This window comes from Dermacentor variabilis, chromosome 1 (assembly GCF_050947875.1).
Source record: "Dermacentor variabilis isolate Ectoservices chromosome 1, ASM5094787v1, whole genome shotgun sequence".
NCBI lineage: Eukaryota > Metazoa > Arthropoda > Arachnida > Ixodida > Ixodidae > Dermacentor > Dermacentor variabilis.
The window spans coordinates 153994213-154012669 of NC_134568.1; the positions used below are offsets into that span (position 1 = coordinate 153994213).

Here is an 18457-nt window from a genome sequence, read left to right on the forward strand (position 1 = left end):
ATTTTAGTAGATCTTGCCATACTATTTGACCATTGGGAGCTTATATATCACCAGAACTTGTGGGGTGAAGTTTTAATGAACCCATTCAGTGTGGTACTGCAGTAGTGCTGTTTATGTTCCTTTACTTTACTTTTTAATGACTGAGTTAGAGAATTGAAACGAGTGTGATAGTCAGGAATCATACATGTCTTGCTCGATTTTCTTATGCATTTGATTTTATGTTTTAAGTGAATAGCATCACGTGTAATCCATGGGTTCTGTTTCTTAGTGCGTTTTCTTACGGTGGGAATAAAATGATCAATGCAATGCCTGACATGAGCCTTGAACTGCACCCATAATTCATCGATGGTTGACGATTCATTCATGGACAGATCAAAATAGTTGGCATATTTGTGAACGAGATATGTCATAATGGCTGCATCATTTGCCTTACTAAATGACAGTATTTGTGTTGCGTCACATTTTATATTTGAGGGAACAGCAAAAGGCAGAGTGCACAGCACAAGTTTGTGGTCTGACACTCCATCTAGGATTTCAATATCTGATGCGGCTGAGGGAAAATAATCACTAACAAAAACCAGATCCAGTATCGAACTTGAGGAACCTTGGACTCGAGTTGGTGTGTGAACAAGTTGAATAAGATTGAATGTAAATATAATGTCTGAAAGAGCAGGATTATACAGTGTTCTCGAGATTTATATATAAGTAGAATGTCTAAGCATAATAATGCTACTAGGAAGCTCAAAAATAAATTTAAAAAAATAAGTACCGCTTGTCAATTTAACAACTTAGACTTCTGCAGTAAAGAAATAAAAAAGAATTTATATAAATCACGACAAAAAACTATAAATTTTTTTTAGCTTAAGGGTTTTAATAGGCTGACTTTGGCTTTGTTTTACATTAAACATTAACAGAGAATGCTAACTTTCAATATTGCTGAAGCCCCCTACACCAATGCCAATTAACTGAAGATTTTAAGAATTCTAATGCATATCCTTTGCTAAAGTTATTTGCTTCACAACACACTTTTTCGAAATCTTTTTACAACTGGTTCACAAGAAGTTTTTTTTCTGGCTTTCGAGCTTTTTCTGCCAAGAGGGGCAAGCAGACTGAAAACCTGACATGTACCTCACATGCACATCGATAACAATTATACAACCAGATATTGACTGAATAATTTATCACATAAAAGAACATCTTCTTCCCACATCTGCACCACAATTTAAAACTCTACACTAAAGCATTTAATGATCCTGATAAACTCGTTTCCCGAAGGCAACAAGTACACATAGTCAAGTAATTTCTGTCAAAATATACAGATGACAAGTCCAGCTTTCATTTCAAACATGTAGGCAGTCGAAGGACAGCTGTTGCTCATCCATGGTCCCCAATTTGCTGAAATATGTGCTACAGCTAAGCCCAGATATGCAAGATTCCAATGGGGCTCCAAAATAGCCCAGTACACCATTTACGACATGTAACTATGCTGATGTAATGTATAACTGAAACCTCTACCCATCACTCAACATTTTCTATGATTAATATTGACTGCAAACCACATAATTTTTCAGAACAACAACTGTGCTTATCATGCAAGCCACCTGTCACACTTTTTCAAGTACTACTTTCATCTTGTGCTCTGCAGCGTGAGGTGTTGAGGCACGCAGCACACTGATGCGTAACAGTTGTGCACCAAAGAGCAGCATCACACAGGCCACTTCCTGCACACTTTACGTGCTGCAGATGCCATGTACACTTGCCATGCAGTGGTGGAATGCTTACTACTGGAAACCAAAAGTGCGCAACAGCAGCTCTTCAACCAACTGCTGTTTTTTTTTAACAGAGAAGGCATGTATAAGGCTTAACAAAGTGCTACAGACATGAAAGCAGCTTGTTTTGTAAGTGAGCTGTCACTGACAGTTACTACATTTCGGTAGTCTTCAGAAGGAATATTTCATTATTCATAGTCACAATAAACCTGAGACAGTTTTGTTAGCACCAAATACACCAGAAACATTTAGCTCACCATCTAGAAACTCAATTTGCAACATCAGTTTCAAGCTTGCACATGACCCGATGATCTGTCAGTAGAAACTTCGGTACGATACAAACATGAACACTTCTTGCAACAACAAAATTCTGGTATGGAGCATCATGCTACACTGAAACCGGTCAGAAATGAACTGATAACAACAGCCACACTGTTATTTGAAGCATCACACGCAATCCCTTCTGCAATGACTGTGGCTTTGAAACCAGGATAAATATGAAAGGCAGTGATGCTTCAAAATATTAAGTTATGGAGTTTTAAGTGCCAAAACCACGTTCTGATTATGAGGCATGCCGTAGCGGGGGACTCCGGAAATTTGGATCACCTCCCGTTCTTTAATATGCACCTAAATCTAAGTACACGGGAAGAAATAAGACGAAGCCACACCAAAGTTACATTAGCACAAGGATAACCTTGCTCTTTATATGCACCACATACATATTTTTGACATTTGTAATATGGCAATCACCAAAAAGGGGTGTCTAATTTAAATGAAAATGACACATTGTTGCTGAAAAGTGACAACAGTCTTATTGGGCTTGGCATAGAATATTAATGTTTCATTAAAGTAGCAGACTTAGCAAACAATACAAGCCTTTTGGTGCAATTTGGCACAATTGGTACTATAGTCATGTCAGTGCATTAACAAAGTAAGAATAAATTGTTAGCCATGGAGTAACTAAAAAGCTGTGGGAACTGCATGCACATCTACTTTGAATGGCACCACTGTGATAGTAGACTCAATGTTTATGCCTCAGTACAGTGTTAAAGAGAGCCAGTAGATGTTACAAAGCACATCGTAACAGCTGCTTGAATGGTGTTCAACATTATCTAGAGCCCAGCAGCTAGGATCCAACCAGTTGCCACTTTGGTCTGATTCAGATGTAATACTGGTATTGGCTCATGATGTAGCAAAGCTTGCACAGAGAAATGTTTGGGAGCAACATACCAGGTGACAGGGGTTACCAGCAAGTCAGAAGGAAGCTCCTTCCTGCTCTGCGTCAGGTGTTAAGCATCGACTGACCACTAGAAGCGTATGCTATTTTTTTTTATGATTAAACCCATGAGTGCCCTTAAACGACAATGACATGGCTTAGTTCCCCTACACCTCATTTTTATAATTAGCAAGTTCACTGTTCTGCTAGTCATCGATAAGCCATGCTGTATATTCCTGCAGTGTGGCAGAGTATTTATGCCTTTCATGTAGCGTGGGAGCTACATCTTGCCAAAAATTAACACAGGGGAAACATTTTTGCTGAACACGATTTCAAACAACACAAACAACCCCAAAGCACACAGAAAATCCTTGGCTCACCGATGGCCCACGAGTAAACCACATGCTCCCTAGGCAAATGATATGTGGCCCACATGAGGGTTATGATGCACATGAATCGAGACAGTGAGAAAAAATTGCCACAGTTAGTGCAGTTAAAAGTTTATAAAGGTCTTAAATTATCATCCTAAGAGGACTCACTTAGTATCTTTCAATGTTCACTACTGGGAAACAGAGCTTCCCTCAGCAACATCCCTCTGCTTTTCAAATAACAGCAAACAATTTAAATGCAAACAGAGTGCATTAACTCTTACTGAAGAAAACCAGACAACAGAAATCACACACAAAAACATTGGACACATCATGGTCCCCAGAACATGCTCAGCTAAATATGCAGTACCAATTGCAAGAAACTTGGGCAAATAAAGAATGAATGCATTCAGCTTTAGAAAAAGAAAAAAAGTGAGGGCATGATGTTTTTTTCCCGTCACTATTCGTCATTCAGACGGATTAAAAAATATTAAAACAAAACGTTTGATTACAAAATAAGTTTTCAAAAACATACAAACCAGTTGTGATGAAAGGAACACAGTGGTGGCAACATGTACATGTAAACAATTCTGCATATTCAGCAAGCACTACCTTTTCCTCAGCTAAGAGCAGTGATGTAGTCCTGACAATTATCTATGCACTGAAAAGAACGCTCAAGCAAGATTCTCTGGAAGGAATAAAACAAAACGTGGCCCCGCTTTGCAAAACAGCTTCCTTTTAGACTAAACGCTTTCAAGGACTGAATAGGTAATGCATGACTACACACAATTGTAAGAAAATGAATTTCATTTTATGTCACGAACCTTTAACAACATACTAAAAGTGTTCTGTATCAACAAGCACATCATAACAAGTACCTCACAATCGCACAACAAACCAGACAAGTCAGCACTGCATAGGAAAAGCAGAATATTCATAAGGGATTGAATACCTGGTTTTTGAAATTTCACAACAAAGCCACAGGACTGAGTCCAAATGTTTAAAAGATTGTAATAAGGAAAGAGTATGCTAAAAATAAAGCCACATGCATACAGGTACACAGCACTTTTGTGTTAATATTATTGGCACTATTCACTGCAAAACAAAGGGCCCATTTGTGCAAAATTTCTGCCACCCATGAATGGAAAGAACTAGGATGTTTTCTTAAAAATTATGGCTCAAAAGTAATCTCATCAGAACCTCACTATTCTTAACAGTGGTGTAGCCAAGCATTTTTTTTTTTCTTGAGGGGGGAGGCATGCACTTGACCTGGGCGTGGAGGGGGAGGCAAGCAGGTGTTGTCGCACATCGTTTTATGCCATGTATCCTGGTACACAGAAATTTGGGGGGAAGGGGGGTAGGGGGGCCCATGCCCGGTGTGCGCCCACCTGGCTGTGCCCCGGATTCTTAAGTAATGTCATTAAGCCCATGTGGGCTGAAGTATGTACATAGCAAATAATATAAAATATAATAAAAACATTACTATTCTTACAAAGTAATCTTACAAGAACATTGCTATTCTTACAAAGTAATCTCAGAACATTCTCATTCTAAGTCAACTCATTACAACATAACTATTCTCACTTCAGGCAGGAATGATTATTAAGAATGTTCCGTGTGTTGAGCCACCTTAGTGTAATAAATGTCAGCCTAATAATAAACTATGTACAGAAAGTTGAGATAAAACCCATTACAAAAAAAAGTAAAGGCCAGATGCACACTGTTGGCCACTGATTGCTGGCCTTTACTTTTCTTGTGATGAGGTGTACATCTATGCACTTAAGTAATGTAGCTTCTAATGAAAGCACCGATGACTAATGTTAACACATATATAATGGAATGATGGCCCGCAGCTGCAGAATTTATTATGATGGTAACTATGACAGTAAGAACATGTGAAATTGCCATATCAACTTTTTGTTCCAGAACATGCCGTTAGCTTTTAATTATGAGTTACAGGGCAAACATTGCAATGTAACCTTCAGCTTTATGTGCCATATGTTGGAGCAGATTTGCAGTAAACTTCCTTGTATCTATGACAAAATACATTGGTGGTCATTAAATAGCACTGTTATGCTGTGCCTACAATTACTGTAATCTAAGGAACCTGTCCTGTCAGAAGTTAGCAAATAAGCACTGCACTACTGAATCTTGATGTAACAAAAACAATTTTAAATGCATCAGATGCTTCTGAAGACAATGCACTTACCTCCCTCTAACTGCTAAATGGGAGCTTAGTACCGAACTAAACAATGTTCACAGAGGCCATGCAAAGGAAAAGCAGACTTGAACAGCACAAAACAGGACATAGAAGGAACCATGGGTACTGAGCACTGAACCACCAAATGCTTTATCTTTGGAGGCAGCATAATAAGTGGTAATAAAAACTGGTAAGAAAAAAATCTGAGGACACCTAAGCACTTCTCGAGTTGTGAATATGATATCATTAACGTCCAATTGAATACCGCTGAGCACTTGGAGTTATGCGCTGCAAGTAATGTACACCACAGCAGTACATGCTGCCTGAGCCAGGAAGCAGCAGCCTATAGTGCCAACACCGCATGCAACCGATATCCTGTGGGACGAGAGACCAAGCAAGCAGCAGAGCTAATGCCAGTAGGGGGTGAGAGAGGTGAGAGAGATACAGACTGTATGCTGGCTTCTTAGAGTGATATGGCGGCACCCGCATGCATTCGTCACATGAGCGCCTCGGCAACGACAACCCATCTTGCCCTGCGGCATCACATCTGCTCCATCGAGGCACGCCCGTGATGTGGCATCGCAGCCAACGAGAATTTATGTGCCACTTAGCTGCTACAGACACTGGTGTTTTCGCTTAATGGGACATTTGATGCTTTCACATCAAGAAAGAAATTATTTCAGCCTTCTAAACCAAGGACTGCCAATATCTTTTATGTACACTGCATGTCTCTTTACATAACAGAAATGGTGGCGAACGTCACAGTGAAAGTAATTTTTAGTATGCCCAACAAGCTTAATGGATTATGCAGGAGGATGAATAAAATAAGAAACCAAGAAGCGGCCATACTCTTTTAAAAGATATGCTTGCTGTTTTGTTGAATGCTGTACACACATTGTGCATGAAATTCTGCTTATGTGCAATCATTGCTACATCGGGCAAACAGAAAGAAGTATCAATGGCCGCCTACAGGAACATGCCGATTAACTAAAAGGATTCTCCTACAGTCATCTTATCCCCCATTGTCAGAGGCGCAGCTGCATTACTCTTTGAAAACAACAATATAGCAAGAAAGAATTGTGAAAAGTGTGCCCACAAGGTATTCAATGCTTCATGTATCCTGACACATGATGACGCATGTATCAGCTCACAGTTCCTACATCTATTGACAAAAGAACTGCATTATCCATAATGCCGATACTATTTCTTTTTCTTGTGTACCCCTTTCATATGACTTTATATGCTGTTTCTCGAAATATAGCATTTGATTTTAGATACAGCTCTATCCCTGAGGTTGCTTTTGTGTCTTGTGCCATGCTATAAAAATCTGCTACTTACCATGATATACAAACCAGCCCAAGTCAGTACGCTGTTAATCGTACAAGCACTGCTATAACAGTACTGACAACATTTATATAGAATGGTTACCCTATATTTACCTGGATGTCTCTCTGCAAAGTGCATTTTATTTTTGAGAAAAGTGCTGTGAACAGGAGTGATGCCAGCCAGAGCACACACGAAAACTACTTCACGAATTCCGCATTAAGGGGAGATGGGGGTGAAGACAGTCTACGTTACAAGGCAAGAGATAACAAAAAAGGAACTTTCTAGGTTTGTGAGAGTGAGTTTAAGCCAAAATGATAAACTGTGTAAGAATGTTTACACTGCCAACTTCAGGTACCAGCATGTTACAAAACAATATGAAATAGTTATTCCTATACGAATAAGTTGCACAAAAAATGCTAGTAGTATTTGTGAACAATGAGTTCAGTAGAACCTTGTTGATGCAATACTGTTTCGTACGATTTCTTAGCACCAATATTGGCGATCGAGAACACAAAAAATTACCCAGTACAATTACGCTTCATTTTTACCGGTTAATGGCGCTATTGAGACTATAGACCATGTGCTCGTGGTGCGCCCTGGGTATGCGTGCGAAAGACTGACACTGGCAGCTACCTTGAGGCATTTAGACAGCAAACCACTATGGGAGGACCTCCTGCTAGGCGCACAACCAGAGTTGGCGGATGACAGAGGCAATGCATGCTTTTTCACGTTTCTTAGGTGACATGTGCCTGGACTCGTGTGTGTGATGGTAGCACCTATGCGTTGTGTTCTTTCATCTCGTTTCTCCCATCATCATCCGCCATTGTGACCTGACAGTGAAATGGCTAGTTTAAAATGGTCAGACCTGGTGAACGGCCCTTTAAACTTTATTTTTGTTCTCACCCATCACTCATGTAAAATACTGTTATGCAGAGTCCTTGGTATAGCAAACTTAAAAAATAAAATAAAAACTATTACCTTATAGCGACAAAGAGAGTAATGAAAGTTCCAAATTTTTACGTTAAAAAAGAAAAGAAAAAAAAGAAAAGAGAACAAAAAAGAAGTGTAGTGAAGAAGATGCATGTTTCAAGGCTGTGATGATCATTGCAACGCAAGAGTTCGGAGGTGGAGGCTGGTTTACTAAGCGTAGACTGTTGTGTCATCCAGTTTACGCCTGGTGTGCACCTACTATGCGCTCTGCGAACCTCCTTTGCATAATAATAATAACAGTAATGCACAAGATCTCCCTGCATTCAAATGGTGTTTGATACTCTAAAATAACCAGAAAAGAAAATATATATAGCCCACAGTGACTAAATATTATGTGAGTATTCCTTTAAAGGGTGGTATCCCACATAATTCAACCTGTAAACAGTCACTGTGGGATATATATATATATATATATATATATATATATATATATATATATATATATATATATATATATATATATATATATATATATTGCCCTAGACCTCTAAGCCCTAGAAAATATACTGACAAGCCTCAGAGTACCCTACATAATTTAATGTACTTTGCTACACGGCCAGTTTTGTTTTCATTTTTGAAGCAGTTGCTGCGTTGTGATTTCATGAAGCAGAATGTGGTCACAAAAGTGCAGGACATTGTGACATTTTGACACTTGTTTTGTTTACTCAGTTGCCTCTTATGCTGCCTTGTTGTGAGGTCCGACGTAGCAACATAGCAGATGAAGAGTGTCAAAACCTCGCAACGTCTTCTCCCTTCTGTATTGTGATGTCATGAACGATAGAAACGAAACCAAAACTGGCTGTTATATTATTTAGAGTGCTTTGAGGCTTTCCAGCATTTTTTCTAGAATTTAGAGGTCCAGGATCTTCATTTAATGAAAAAAATGAACAGTCACAAGTACCATGTCAGTACTTTTCTAACTGCACTTCAATTGCCAAAACAAGACGAAAAAGTAAGCACTGCACTTTTTTAAATATGCCATATTGCTACACATTTATAAAAAAATTGTTGCTGTTCACAAAAATCTTCAATATTGCTCAGAATATAGTTATAATATAAAGCAAGATTATACCTGTTTAAAAAATAAATAATAAATAAATACGAAAACGATTGCTTTGCACGCAGCTTTGACCATGCTCTATCCCAAGTCAGAAATAACTTTTTGCTTGAAGGTAGTAGTTCTCAGACAATACTGTACATATGATCCAACATGGTCACACAAGAAGATACATTTGAAATGTTATTGATGGAAGATGCTGAAATGTGGATGAAGAATGAGGTGTTAAACCTTAAAGTGCCTGCACTCTTCACAATGTAAGCACTGTAAAAGCTTTATAACAAACTTTCAAAAAGAAAACACCACTGACACTAAGATGTACACAACTTAAAATGAGAAGCATATTCTTCTTGAAATTAACATTTCCAATACTGTTCAAGCAGTGACTAGGTATATGACTCAGAGCACTGTTAGAGCGAGGGTGAACTTTGGGTGGGTGTGCTCACACAACCAAGAATGGAATGTGTTTATCACTATAAATGCTAGTATTTCAGATCACATTTTATCTAAATTTCAGAAATCATGACACAAAATAAAACCATCTAGATGACTAGCACACAATTCATGTCTGAGAATGACACCACTGATCTGCTTAAATATGCTCACGCTACAAGTGTTTGGCAACATGGAAAAGATTTTGACCGATAAAGAGCTCTTGCTTTTTTTTTTCATGGTAATAAATCTCTGCAAATCACAGGTTTTGAAGGGAAGCATACAATGACATCAATCTTCTGTCAAGTGCAATGCTGCAGTTGAATGCCTTTATAATTAAGTACTTGGGGCCTCCGAAATCGTTCGTTATACAGGTCACTTCGGTATAAAAGTCGCGCACCACACTGCTTACAATAGAATTGGGAAACAATTATACATTTGTTATACAGGTTATTTAGTTATAGAAGCATTAGTTGTAAAGGCGCTCGACTGTGTAAGTTTATAACACAGTAAACAGCTTTTAAGACCACCTCTGTTTAGATCAATTTTCTGATAGGCTAAGAAATTTTTGGCACCTTGTTGTGTGTAGCATAAACTTGGTGCTTTACTGTTCAGATACATGTCTGATAAGACAAATGAATCTTGAGTGTTTCTTAAGCAATTGTTTTAAAGGGAGTCCACTACATAAAATAAAAGCTGTGCTGCATAGGTATATAACATGTGTTCGCAAGTGCACCAATGACTACAACATTGTGATTTACACATTGTTGAAGCAAGCTCTACTCCTCTACGTTACACTACTATCAGATAAGTTTCTTCATAGAAACCAAGGATGAAATAATTTGGAGCTACTTCACAATATTTTGTCCTCATGGTTCAGCATTGCTATATTATGTGCTTGTAACAAACCGTACAGCAAATCAGCATGCAAAGCGTAAGTACAATGATGCCTTTAAGCATACAGCTCACATTACTGTTAAATATTAGATTGCAAAAGCTACAATGTGTAAATTGAATGGTTTGACCTGGAAAAAACAAGCAACTTCTAGCCGGTAGAGCATTTGTCAATTACGCCCATGAAACGACGCAGGCAAGACCAATCGCCTTGGACTTGAATGCGGCCACCCATGTACACCTGCATAGGAGACTCCTTCCCGCATAGGATCAGGGTCAGATCATCAGCAGAGAGGCGCAGCGTCACGTCAGCATTCCTTCTGTTTCCCAGGTCGCTGCCACGAACCAGCTCCACACTACCTGTAATTTTCAAACACTGCATGGCTGTAGGAGGGATAGACTGCATAAAAAGAAAATTAGACATATTGCGCTATAGTCCAATGAAATTCCGGACTATAAAGCAACAAAAGCAGAAATTGGATTCTGTTTTGCGTTAGGCATCTGTACCTCAAAAACAATAACTGTCTTTCTCAATCATAAATTGCATGCACATTTTAAAGTGAAGCTTTATTTGCCTCTTCCTTTGGCTTTCATGCTGCTGCTGCTGCTGCTTATTTATTTATTTATTTATTTATTTATTTATTTATAGTATCTTCAGGGCTTACATGAAGTATTACAGAGGGGAGGGGCTAATAGATACAGATAACTATACAAAGAAGAAAACACAATAATCAGATAACAGTGCATAGTCCAATGTCAAAATAACGCAAGTTAGAGTGACAGAATAAAATAGAGACACAATATAATACAAACGGGTAATACAGATTAAATATAAATGCATAGTGAGAGAGTGAGAAGATAAGCACATATTGATAGAAGATAAATCATAATACAAAGTATACTGTTTGTAGATTAGGTAGGTAGTACTGTACAATGGAACTAACTTATAAATAGTACTGGTCAGAAAAAAAAACAGCTACTCTACACGTGTAAATATATTAAAGTCGAGGTATACTAGATAATGTTAATAAGTGCCTTACGGAAGTCGTCGGTGTTAGTAATACAGACTAGTGGATTCGGTAGGTGATTCCATTCCTGGCATGTTTTTGGATGAAATGAGTTACCATAGGTAGAGGTTCTATAGGGATGGCATGTTCACTTTATGACGATGGTCCAAGCGTGTAGAGGTAAAAGAGCCTAGTTCGATATAGCGTGATTTGAGCGTGGGAACCGAATGGTATATTTTATGGAACAAACAAAGGCGAGCGATTTTTCTGCGTTTGGTAAGGGGATATATATTGAGGGCAAGTTTCATGCTAGTTATGCTTGCTGTGCGCTGGTAACTGTTAAGAATAAAACGAATGGAACGATTCTGTACAGCTTCTAAAATGTTAATTAAAATTAATTGATGAGGGTCCCATATTGATGATTCTAGATTAGGTTGAATGTAGGTGACATATAACTGTCGCTTTAGAGAAGGAGGTGCCAGCGGGAAATTGCACTTCAGGTAGCCCAGCATGCGATAAGCTTTGGATGGAATATGTTCAATATGTCACTTCCACGAGAGATTATTTGTAATGTGCGCTCTGAGTTAATATAACATGATACTGATTCGAGTGAGATGTTAACGTAGTAATTAAGAAAAGTTACTAGGTTACATGAGAGTCTCATGAATTTATATTTTGAGGCGTTAAGATTCATGTGCCAGCGAGAGCACCAGGTTGTTACATTATCTAAATCTGATTGTAATGTAACCATGTTAGAATCATTAGTTATCTTCTAGTAAATTACACAATCATTGGCAAATAAACAAGCAGAACTGGTGATTTGATTAGGCAGGTTATTATAAATGAGAAAAAGCAAAGGTGCCAACACAGAGCCTTGAGGTGCACCCGATTCTACTCGTACCTTTGGTGAGTCGTCATCAATAGTTACATATTGAGTATGACTAGAAAGAAAGCTACAAATACATTTGAATATTAAAGGGACAATATTTAGAAGGCTTAGCTTATAGATAAGTAGTAGGTGATGAACTTTATCAAAAGGTTTAGAAAAGTAAAAAAAGATACAGTCTGTCGCAAAATCAGAGTCCAAAAACCCATGCAAGTCATTTTTAAATGTTAATAGTTGTGTTTCACAAAAATATGATTTCCTGAACCCGTGTTGATAACAGCTAAAAAAGTATTTGATTCAAGGAAATTTGCAAGGTGAGTGAAAACTATATGTTCAAAGATTTTGCAAGGTACCGAGGTTAATGAAATAGGTCTGTAATTCATTGTCTTGTGCGCCAGTCAGGGGGGTGGTTCAGAGTGTGTATATACTTGCCAGGAGCATGGTAGAGAGGAAAGTTGACTCGAAAAACTCATCGAAACAATGGTTGCTTGTGTACTGTCAAATGCTCATATGCTGTGGCCTAAAGCTCATGGCACGGTGCAAAAAACACGCTCACAGCCAAAGCGAAACATCGTGCGCAGACATGCATGCAGGTGCGCAGTCGGTTGCTGTGAACCGTGCGATTGCTGCACTGAGGCTTCATTACGTTTTGCTCCATTTGGTTATACAGACAGCCTACTAGAAGAGCATATTTCATATACCGTATTTAGTCGAATCTAATGCGCACTTTCTTTCCCATAAAACGGGTCCGAAAATTGCAAGCGCATTAGAATTGAGTACAACCCTAAATTTGCGTTACCATATCGCCATTGGCAATTCAAAATGGCCGCCTCGTGCACATTTCAAGCCTAGCTGCCGTAGCTTCCTTTATGTGCTGTAGTAATACACCGTCTGTCTTCCCGTTTCTGCGTTTGCTCTATCAGCATAGAAGTGCCAACTGCAAAGACATGCGATGCTGCAATTAAAAGGAAAGTGATCCAGTGTGCGGAGACGGACGAAAATCGGGCGGCATCACGGGCGTGCAGAGTTCCCGAAACTTGCGTGCGGGACTGGCGCAAACAGGAGAGGCATTCTACTCCGGTAGCTGCTGCGTAAGGTGCGGCTGCGTCGCCCCTATCTCGAAAGCGATCTCCAATAAAGACAGTCTATGCATCTAGGCACACCATGCTGTGATCTCGTCGCTTAGTTCGCGTTGAAGCGAGAGGCCGCACAAAGGTCAATTTGCTCGCTCCTGCTGCTGCACTTCCTTACTCAGCATTCTGATAAAGAGTTTCCGCGGTCATTGAGTGAGACGTGTTCATGTTTGCTTGCGCACACGTGACACCATGTTTGTTAATTTAGTTGGTAAGCAAATGTTTAAAAGTTTATACGGCCGATAAAACTACTATCCTTACTTTTCGTATAGCTGTATGCTAATTTTCAATTGTAGTCGATGCTTCGCCTTTTGGGCGAAACTGTAACTTTTTTTATTTATCGCAACTTTAGTGCTTTGAAAGTAAATCTTTGCTTTTCCAAATCAAGAGAAGTTGTATTTCTGTATGAAAGAATGAGGTGTTTGGTACTGTAAATGACTTTTCTTTCTTTAGGTCATGGCAAACGGGTGCGCGTCACAGTTGAGGGAGGTTTTTTTTTTCCTTTCTTTTTGGTCACGGAAAACGAGTGCATGTTACAATTGAGGACGCGTTAGAAACGAGTAAATACGGTAATTTGCTCTCAGCGATTGTCTACCTTTCACGCAAGAAACCGGTTCGAGGGACTCTATCACAGCGACCGTGCGCAGTGGGCATTCACTGTACGTATTCGATAAAGAGATAGCATCTGTAAACGATTCTGTGCTTTCTGTTTGCCCAAGATTAATATTTTGACAGTAAAGAGCTTCTGTCATTTTGAGACTACTTACAGAAATGTCCAGGAGGGCTCCCACGTGGTGTTTTTATTGAGCGCCGACAGCCAAACTTACGAGGAGCGCGTTGCGTTATTCCTCATATTACGCAAGCGAGATACTATCGACAGATGGCGACTCTGCAAGTCCTCACTGCCGATACCATAATTGGAAGTTCCCTCCAAACCTATTTTCAAAAAAATCTGACAGCAGGTAACAAAAGGTGAGCGTAACTTGTATCATATGACTATTGATGTTCTAGCGCAAAAGTTCGTTCCTCTATTTTAAATGTAGAATAATATAGCAAACACTGTAAGTGCTACCGAGTAATAGGTGACTTGCAAAATAGTGCCCGCCCTCTTCTATATGTAACCGTGGCTAAACCACTGACAAGAAGATCTGGTTGGAAAACAATGTTTATCTCCGCTGTTACATGGGCTGCAACAAGTATGTTTTTGCTCCTTGCCCTTCTTACTTTTTTTGTGTCAAGTTATGAGTTTAGGAAATGCGTCCTTTTTCCGTTCATGAAAACCAGATAGGCTGCATATTTGTATAGACCATTTGCAAAAATACAATTACTGTCTAGCTCTGCTGTTTGACGTTTTATTTATTTTGTTTATTTAATACATACTGCCAATCCAAACGGGGAATTTTAGCTCTTCAGCACAGGCATTATTCCTCCCTCTAAGTGGAGTCGCTCAAGGGGAGGAGTGCGAGCTCAAAGCCTTTAGAATTTCTGGGAAAATTTGTTGTCCTCATGGTTCCCAACCCCCCATCTAACCGCTGAGAGGAAACTATTGCGGTTGAAGTGCATTTTCCGCCACCTAAACCTAGAAGATCGAGTAGTGGGGTTCTGAGTGGTAAAGGCAAAGCTGTTCAATAGTCAGAATACATTGTTCTTCTAATCTGTCGATGAGAACTTTGTTATTGGAAAATACATCTCTTGCACACGCGTAGAATATATCTGCATAGGGTGGGCCATGATGGGTTACGTTGTTCACTGTGGGTTTGTAAACGCTTCTGCTTGGAAAAACAAACAGCGTGAAAAAGGAGTTAAACAAGAAGACACAAGGCAGTGTGCAGTCTTGTTTTTGTTTGGACCCGTATTTAGCACTGTTTGTTTTTCTATGTCATGTACCAACTAGGTCATCAATATACGTTATATAAATGCATCTATTTGTAAACAAAATGTTAGTGTTTCTTTTAAATATTGTCAAGTGGTGGTGACGTTGAAGAACACAGTAGCACTACTGTGAAAGACAAAACTAACTTTTATTGGGTGAACCTGTGCCCACAAGAACAGGCTACACTTATAGCACAACGATAGCAGCGAACACGGTCGGCGATCGTCGAAATTCTGATCAGCGAGTCAAGCACGTCGGCTTTTATACAGCAGTCGACGAATGTTCCAGACTAATCGTTGGGAGCCGCATGCCTTCCACAAAGTTCTACACCATTCGAGTCACGCAATGAAATCAGATAACACAAAGTTCGGCGACAACAGACAGTGGATAGAAGCATCGATAACTTTCCAGAAACTTCGGATAAATGCAGGCGCATCCCGCGCTGTGCGATAACATTTGTTAGGCGGGAAAACGTGGTCGCCCGATAAAGATAAGTACACGTGTCAATACCCCCCTCTTAAAAAGCATCGACCCGATGCTGCAAACAAACAAAAGTAATAAAGAAAAGTACTCTTAGCAAAGAAAACAACAAAATAAGGAAGTTCGTCAGCGTCCGTAAAAGGGTTTAAGACGCACCACATGGACCACTTCAGATCATGCGCGGCGCCGCTGTGAATGCGAAATGCCGTCTGGCACGACCTCATAGTCCAGTGCGCCAATACGTCGGATGACCTTGTAGGGTCCAAAATATCGTCGCAGTAGTTTCTCAATGAGTCCTCGTCGGCGTATCGGCGTCCATACCCAAACACGGTCGCCGGGCTGGTACTCGACGAAGCGTCGTCGGAGATTGTAGTGTCGGCTGTCGGTACGCTGCTGGTTCTTGATCCGTAGGCGGGCGAGCTGTCGAGCTTCTTCGGCGCGCTGGAGATAGGTAGCGACGTCAAGATTCTCTTCGTCAGTGACGTGCGGCAGCATAGCGTCGAGCATCGTCGTCGGGTTCCTGCCGTAAACCAGCTTAAACGGCATGATCTGTGCTTTTTCTTGCACCGCCGTGTTGTAAGCGAATGTTACGTACGGCAGGACAGCATCCCAGGTCTTGTGTTCGACGTCGACGTACATTGCTAGCATGTCAGCGAGGGTCTTGTTCAAGTGCTCCGTGAGACCATTCGTCTGCGGATGGTAGGCAGTTGTCCTCCTGCGACTTGTCTGGCTGTATTGCAGAATGGCTTGCGTAAGCTCTGCTGTAAAAGCCGTTCCTCTGTCGGTGATGAAGACTTCTGGAGCACCATGTCGCAGCAGGATGTTCTCGACGAAAAAATTCGTCACTTCGGCTGCGCTGCCTTTCGGTAGAGCTTTAGTTTCAGCAAAGCGGGTGAGATAGTCCATCGCCACGACAATCCACTTATTTCAGGAAGTTGATGTCGGAAACGGTCCCAACAAGTCCATCCCGATCTGCTGAAAAGGTCGGTAAGGAGGCTTGATCGGCTGTAGTAGTCCCGCTGGCCTTTTCGGTGGTGTCTTGTGTCGCTGACAGTCTCGGCATGTCCTGACGTAACGGGCGACATCGGCGGTTAGGTGCGGCCAGTAATACTTTTCTTGTATCCTCGATAGTGTCCGGGAGAAACCGAGGTGCCCAGCGGTCGGATCGTCATGTAGGGCGTGCAGTACTTCTAGACGCAGTGCCGACGGAACAACAAGAAGGTAGTTGGCGCGGACTGGTGAGAAGTTCTTCTTCATGAGTAGGTTGTTTTGAAGCGTGAACGAAGACAATCCACGCTTAAATGCCCTAGGCACAACGTCAGTGTGCCCTTCCAAATACTCGACTAGGGCTTTTAGCTCCGGGTCCCCTCGTTGTTGTTCGGCGAAGTCTTCCGCACTTGTTATTCCAAGGAAGGCGTCATCGTCCTCGTCGTCCTGCGGCGGGGTATCGATGGGGGCGCGTGATAAGCAGTCGGCGTCAGAGTGTTTTTGTCCGGACTTGTACGTTACAGTGATGTTGTATTCTTGTAGTCTGAGGCTCCACTGTGCCAGCCGTCCAGAAGGGTCCTTTATGTTAGCTAGCCAACACAACGCGTGATGGTCGCTGACCACTTTGAATGGTCTGCCATACAGGTAAGGGCGAAATTTCGCTGTAGCCCAAACAATGGCGAGGCATTCCTTTTCCATTGTAGAATAATTGTCTTCTGCTTTTGACAACGACCGGCTAGCGTAAGCTATCACGTGCTCATGTCCATCTTTTCTCTGGACTAGAATGGCACCGAGGCCTAGGCTACTGGCGTCAGTGTGGATTTCGGTATCGGCGTGCTCGTCGAACTGCGCAAATACGGGCGGCGACTGCATGCATCGTTTGAGTTCTTGAAATGCGTCGGCCTGCGGCGTTTCCCACTTGAACTTGACGTCACATTTAGTTAGCTGTGTCAGCGGCTCAGCGATGCGTGAAAAGTCCTTGACAAATCGCCTGTAGTAGGCACACATGCCAAGAAATCTACGCACTGCCTTCTTGTCGATGGGTTGCGGGAACTGTGCGGTGGCAGCTGTCTTTTGCGGGTCTGGACGGACACCAGATTTGCTGATTATGTGGCCTAGGAACAGAAGCTCATCGTAAGCGAAGCGGCACTTTTCTGGCTTCAGAGTGAGCCCTGATGACGTGATGGCCTCTAGTACTGTTGCAAGCCACCTAAGGTGATCGTCGAAATTTCCGGCGAAGACAACGACGTCATCCAAATAAACGAGACAGGTCTGCCACTTCAATCCTGCTAAAACCGCGTCCATCCCGCGCTGGAACGTTGCAGGCACCGAGCACAGTTTAAATGGCATAACCTTGAACTCGTAGAGGCCATCTGGGGTGATGAAGGCGGTCTTTTCGCAATCTCTTGCGTCGAATTCTATTTGCAAATAGCCAGACTTGAGGTCCATCGACGAGAAGTATTTAGCGTTGCAGAGCCGATCCAATGCGTCGTCTATCCGTGGGAGGGGGTATACGTCCTTCTTCATGATCTTGTTCAGACGACGATGATCGGCGCAGAAACGTAGGGTTCCGTCCTTTTTTTTCACCAGGACAACAGGGGATGCCTACGGGCTTTTCGACGGCTGGATGATGTCGTCACGCAGCATTTCATTGACTTGTTCTGTTATAGCTTCACATTCTCACGGCGAAACTTGGTAAGGGCTCTGGCGGAGTGGTAGAGTGCACTCCTCGGTGATTATGCGATGCTTGGCGACTGGGGTTTGTCGAATCCACGATGACGTCGAAAAGCAGCCTTTGTATCGTTGGAGCAGACTTCTGAGCTGCTGCTGCTTAAACAC

At 41.3% G+C, this 18457-nt stretch overlaps 1 protein-coding gene across 2 annotated transcripts in view; it reads right to left on the reverse strand.

Annotated features, from left to right (window-relative positions):
• Nucleotides 1–8720: 8720 nt before the first annotated feature.
• Nucleotides 8721–18457, reverse strand: part of LOC142586936 (stomatin-like protein 1) — a 92155-nt gene continuing 82418 nt past the window's right edge. Inside the window, exon 9 of one of the 2 annotated variants that reach the window (XM_075697814.1) lies at nucleotides 8721–10612. In XM_075697814.1, the coding sequence (XP_075553929.1) occupies nucleotides 10404–10612 (209 nt within the window). In that variant the 3' untranslated portion in view covers nucleotides 8721–10403. The remainder of the gene's footprint in view (nucleotides 10613–18457) is intronic. The other variant, XM_075697819.1, reaches the window with a different exon arrangement.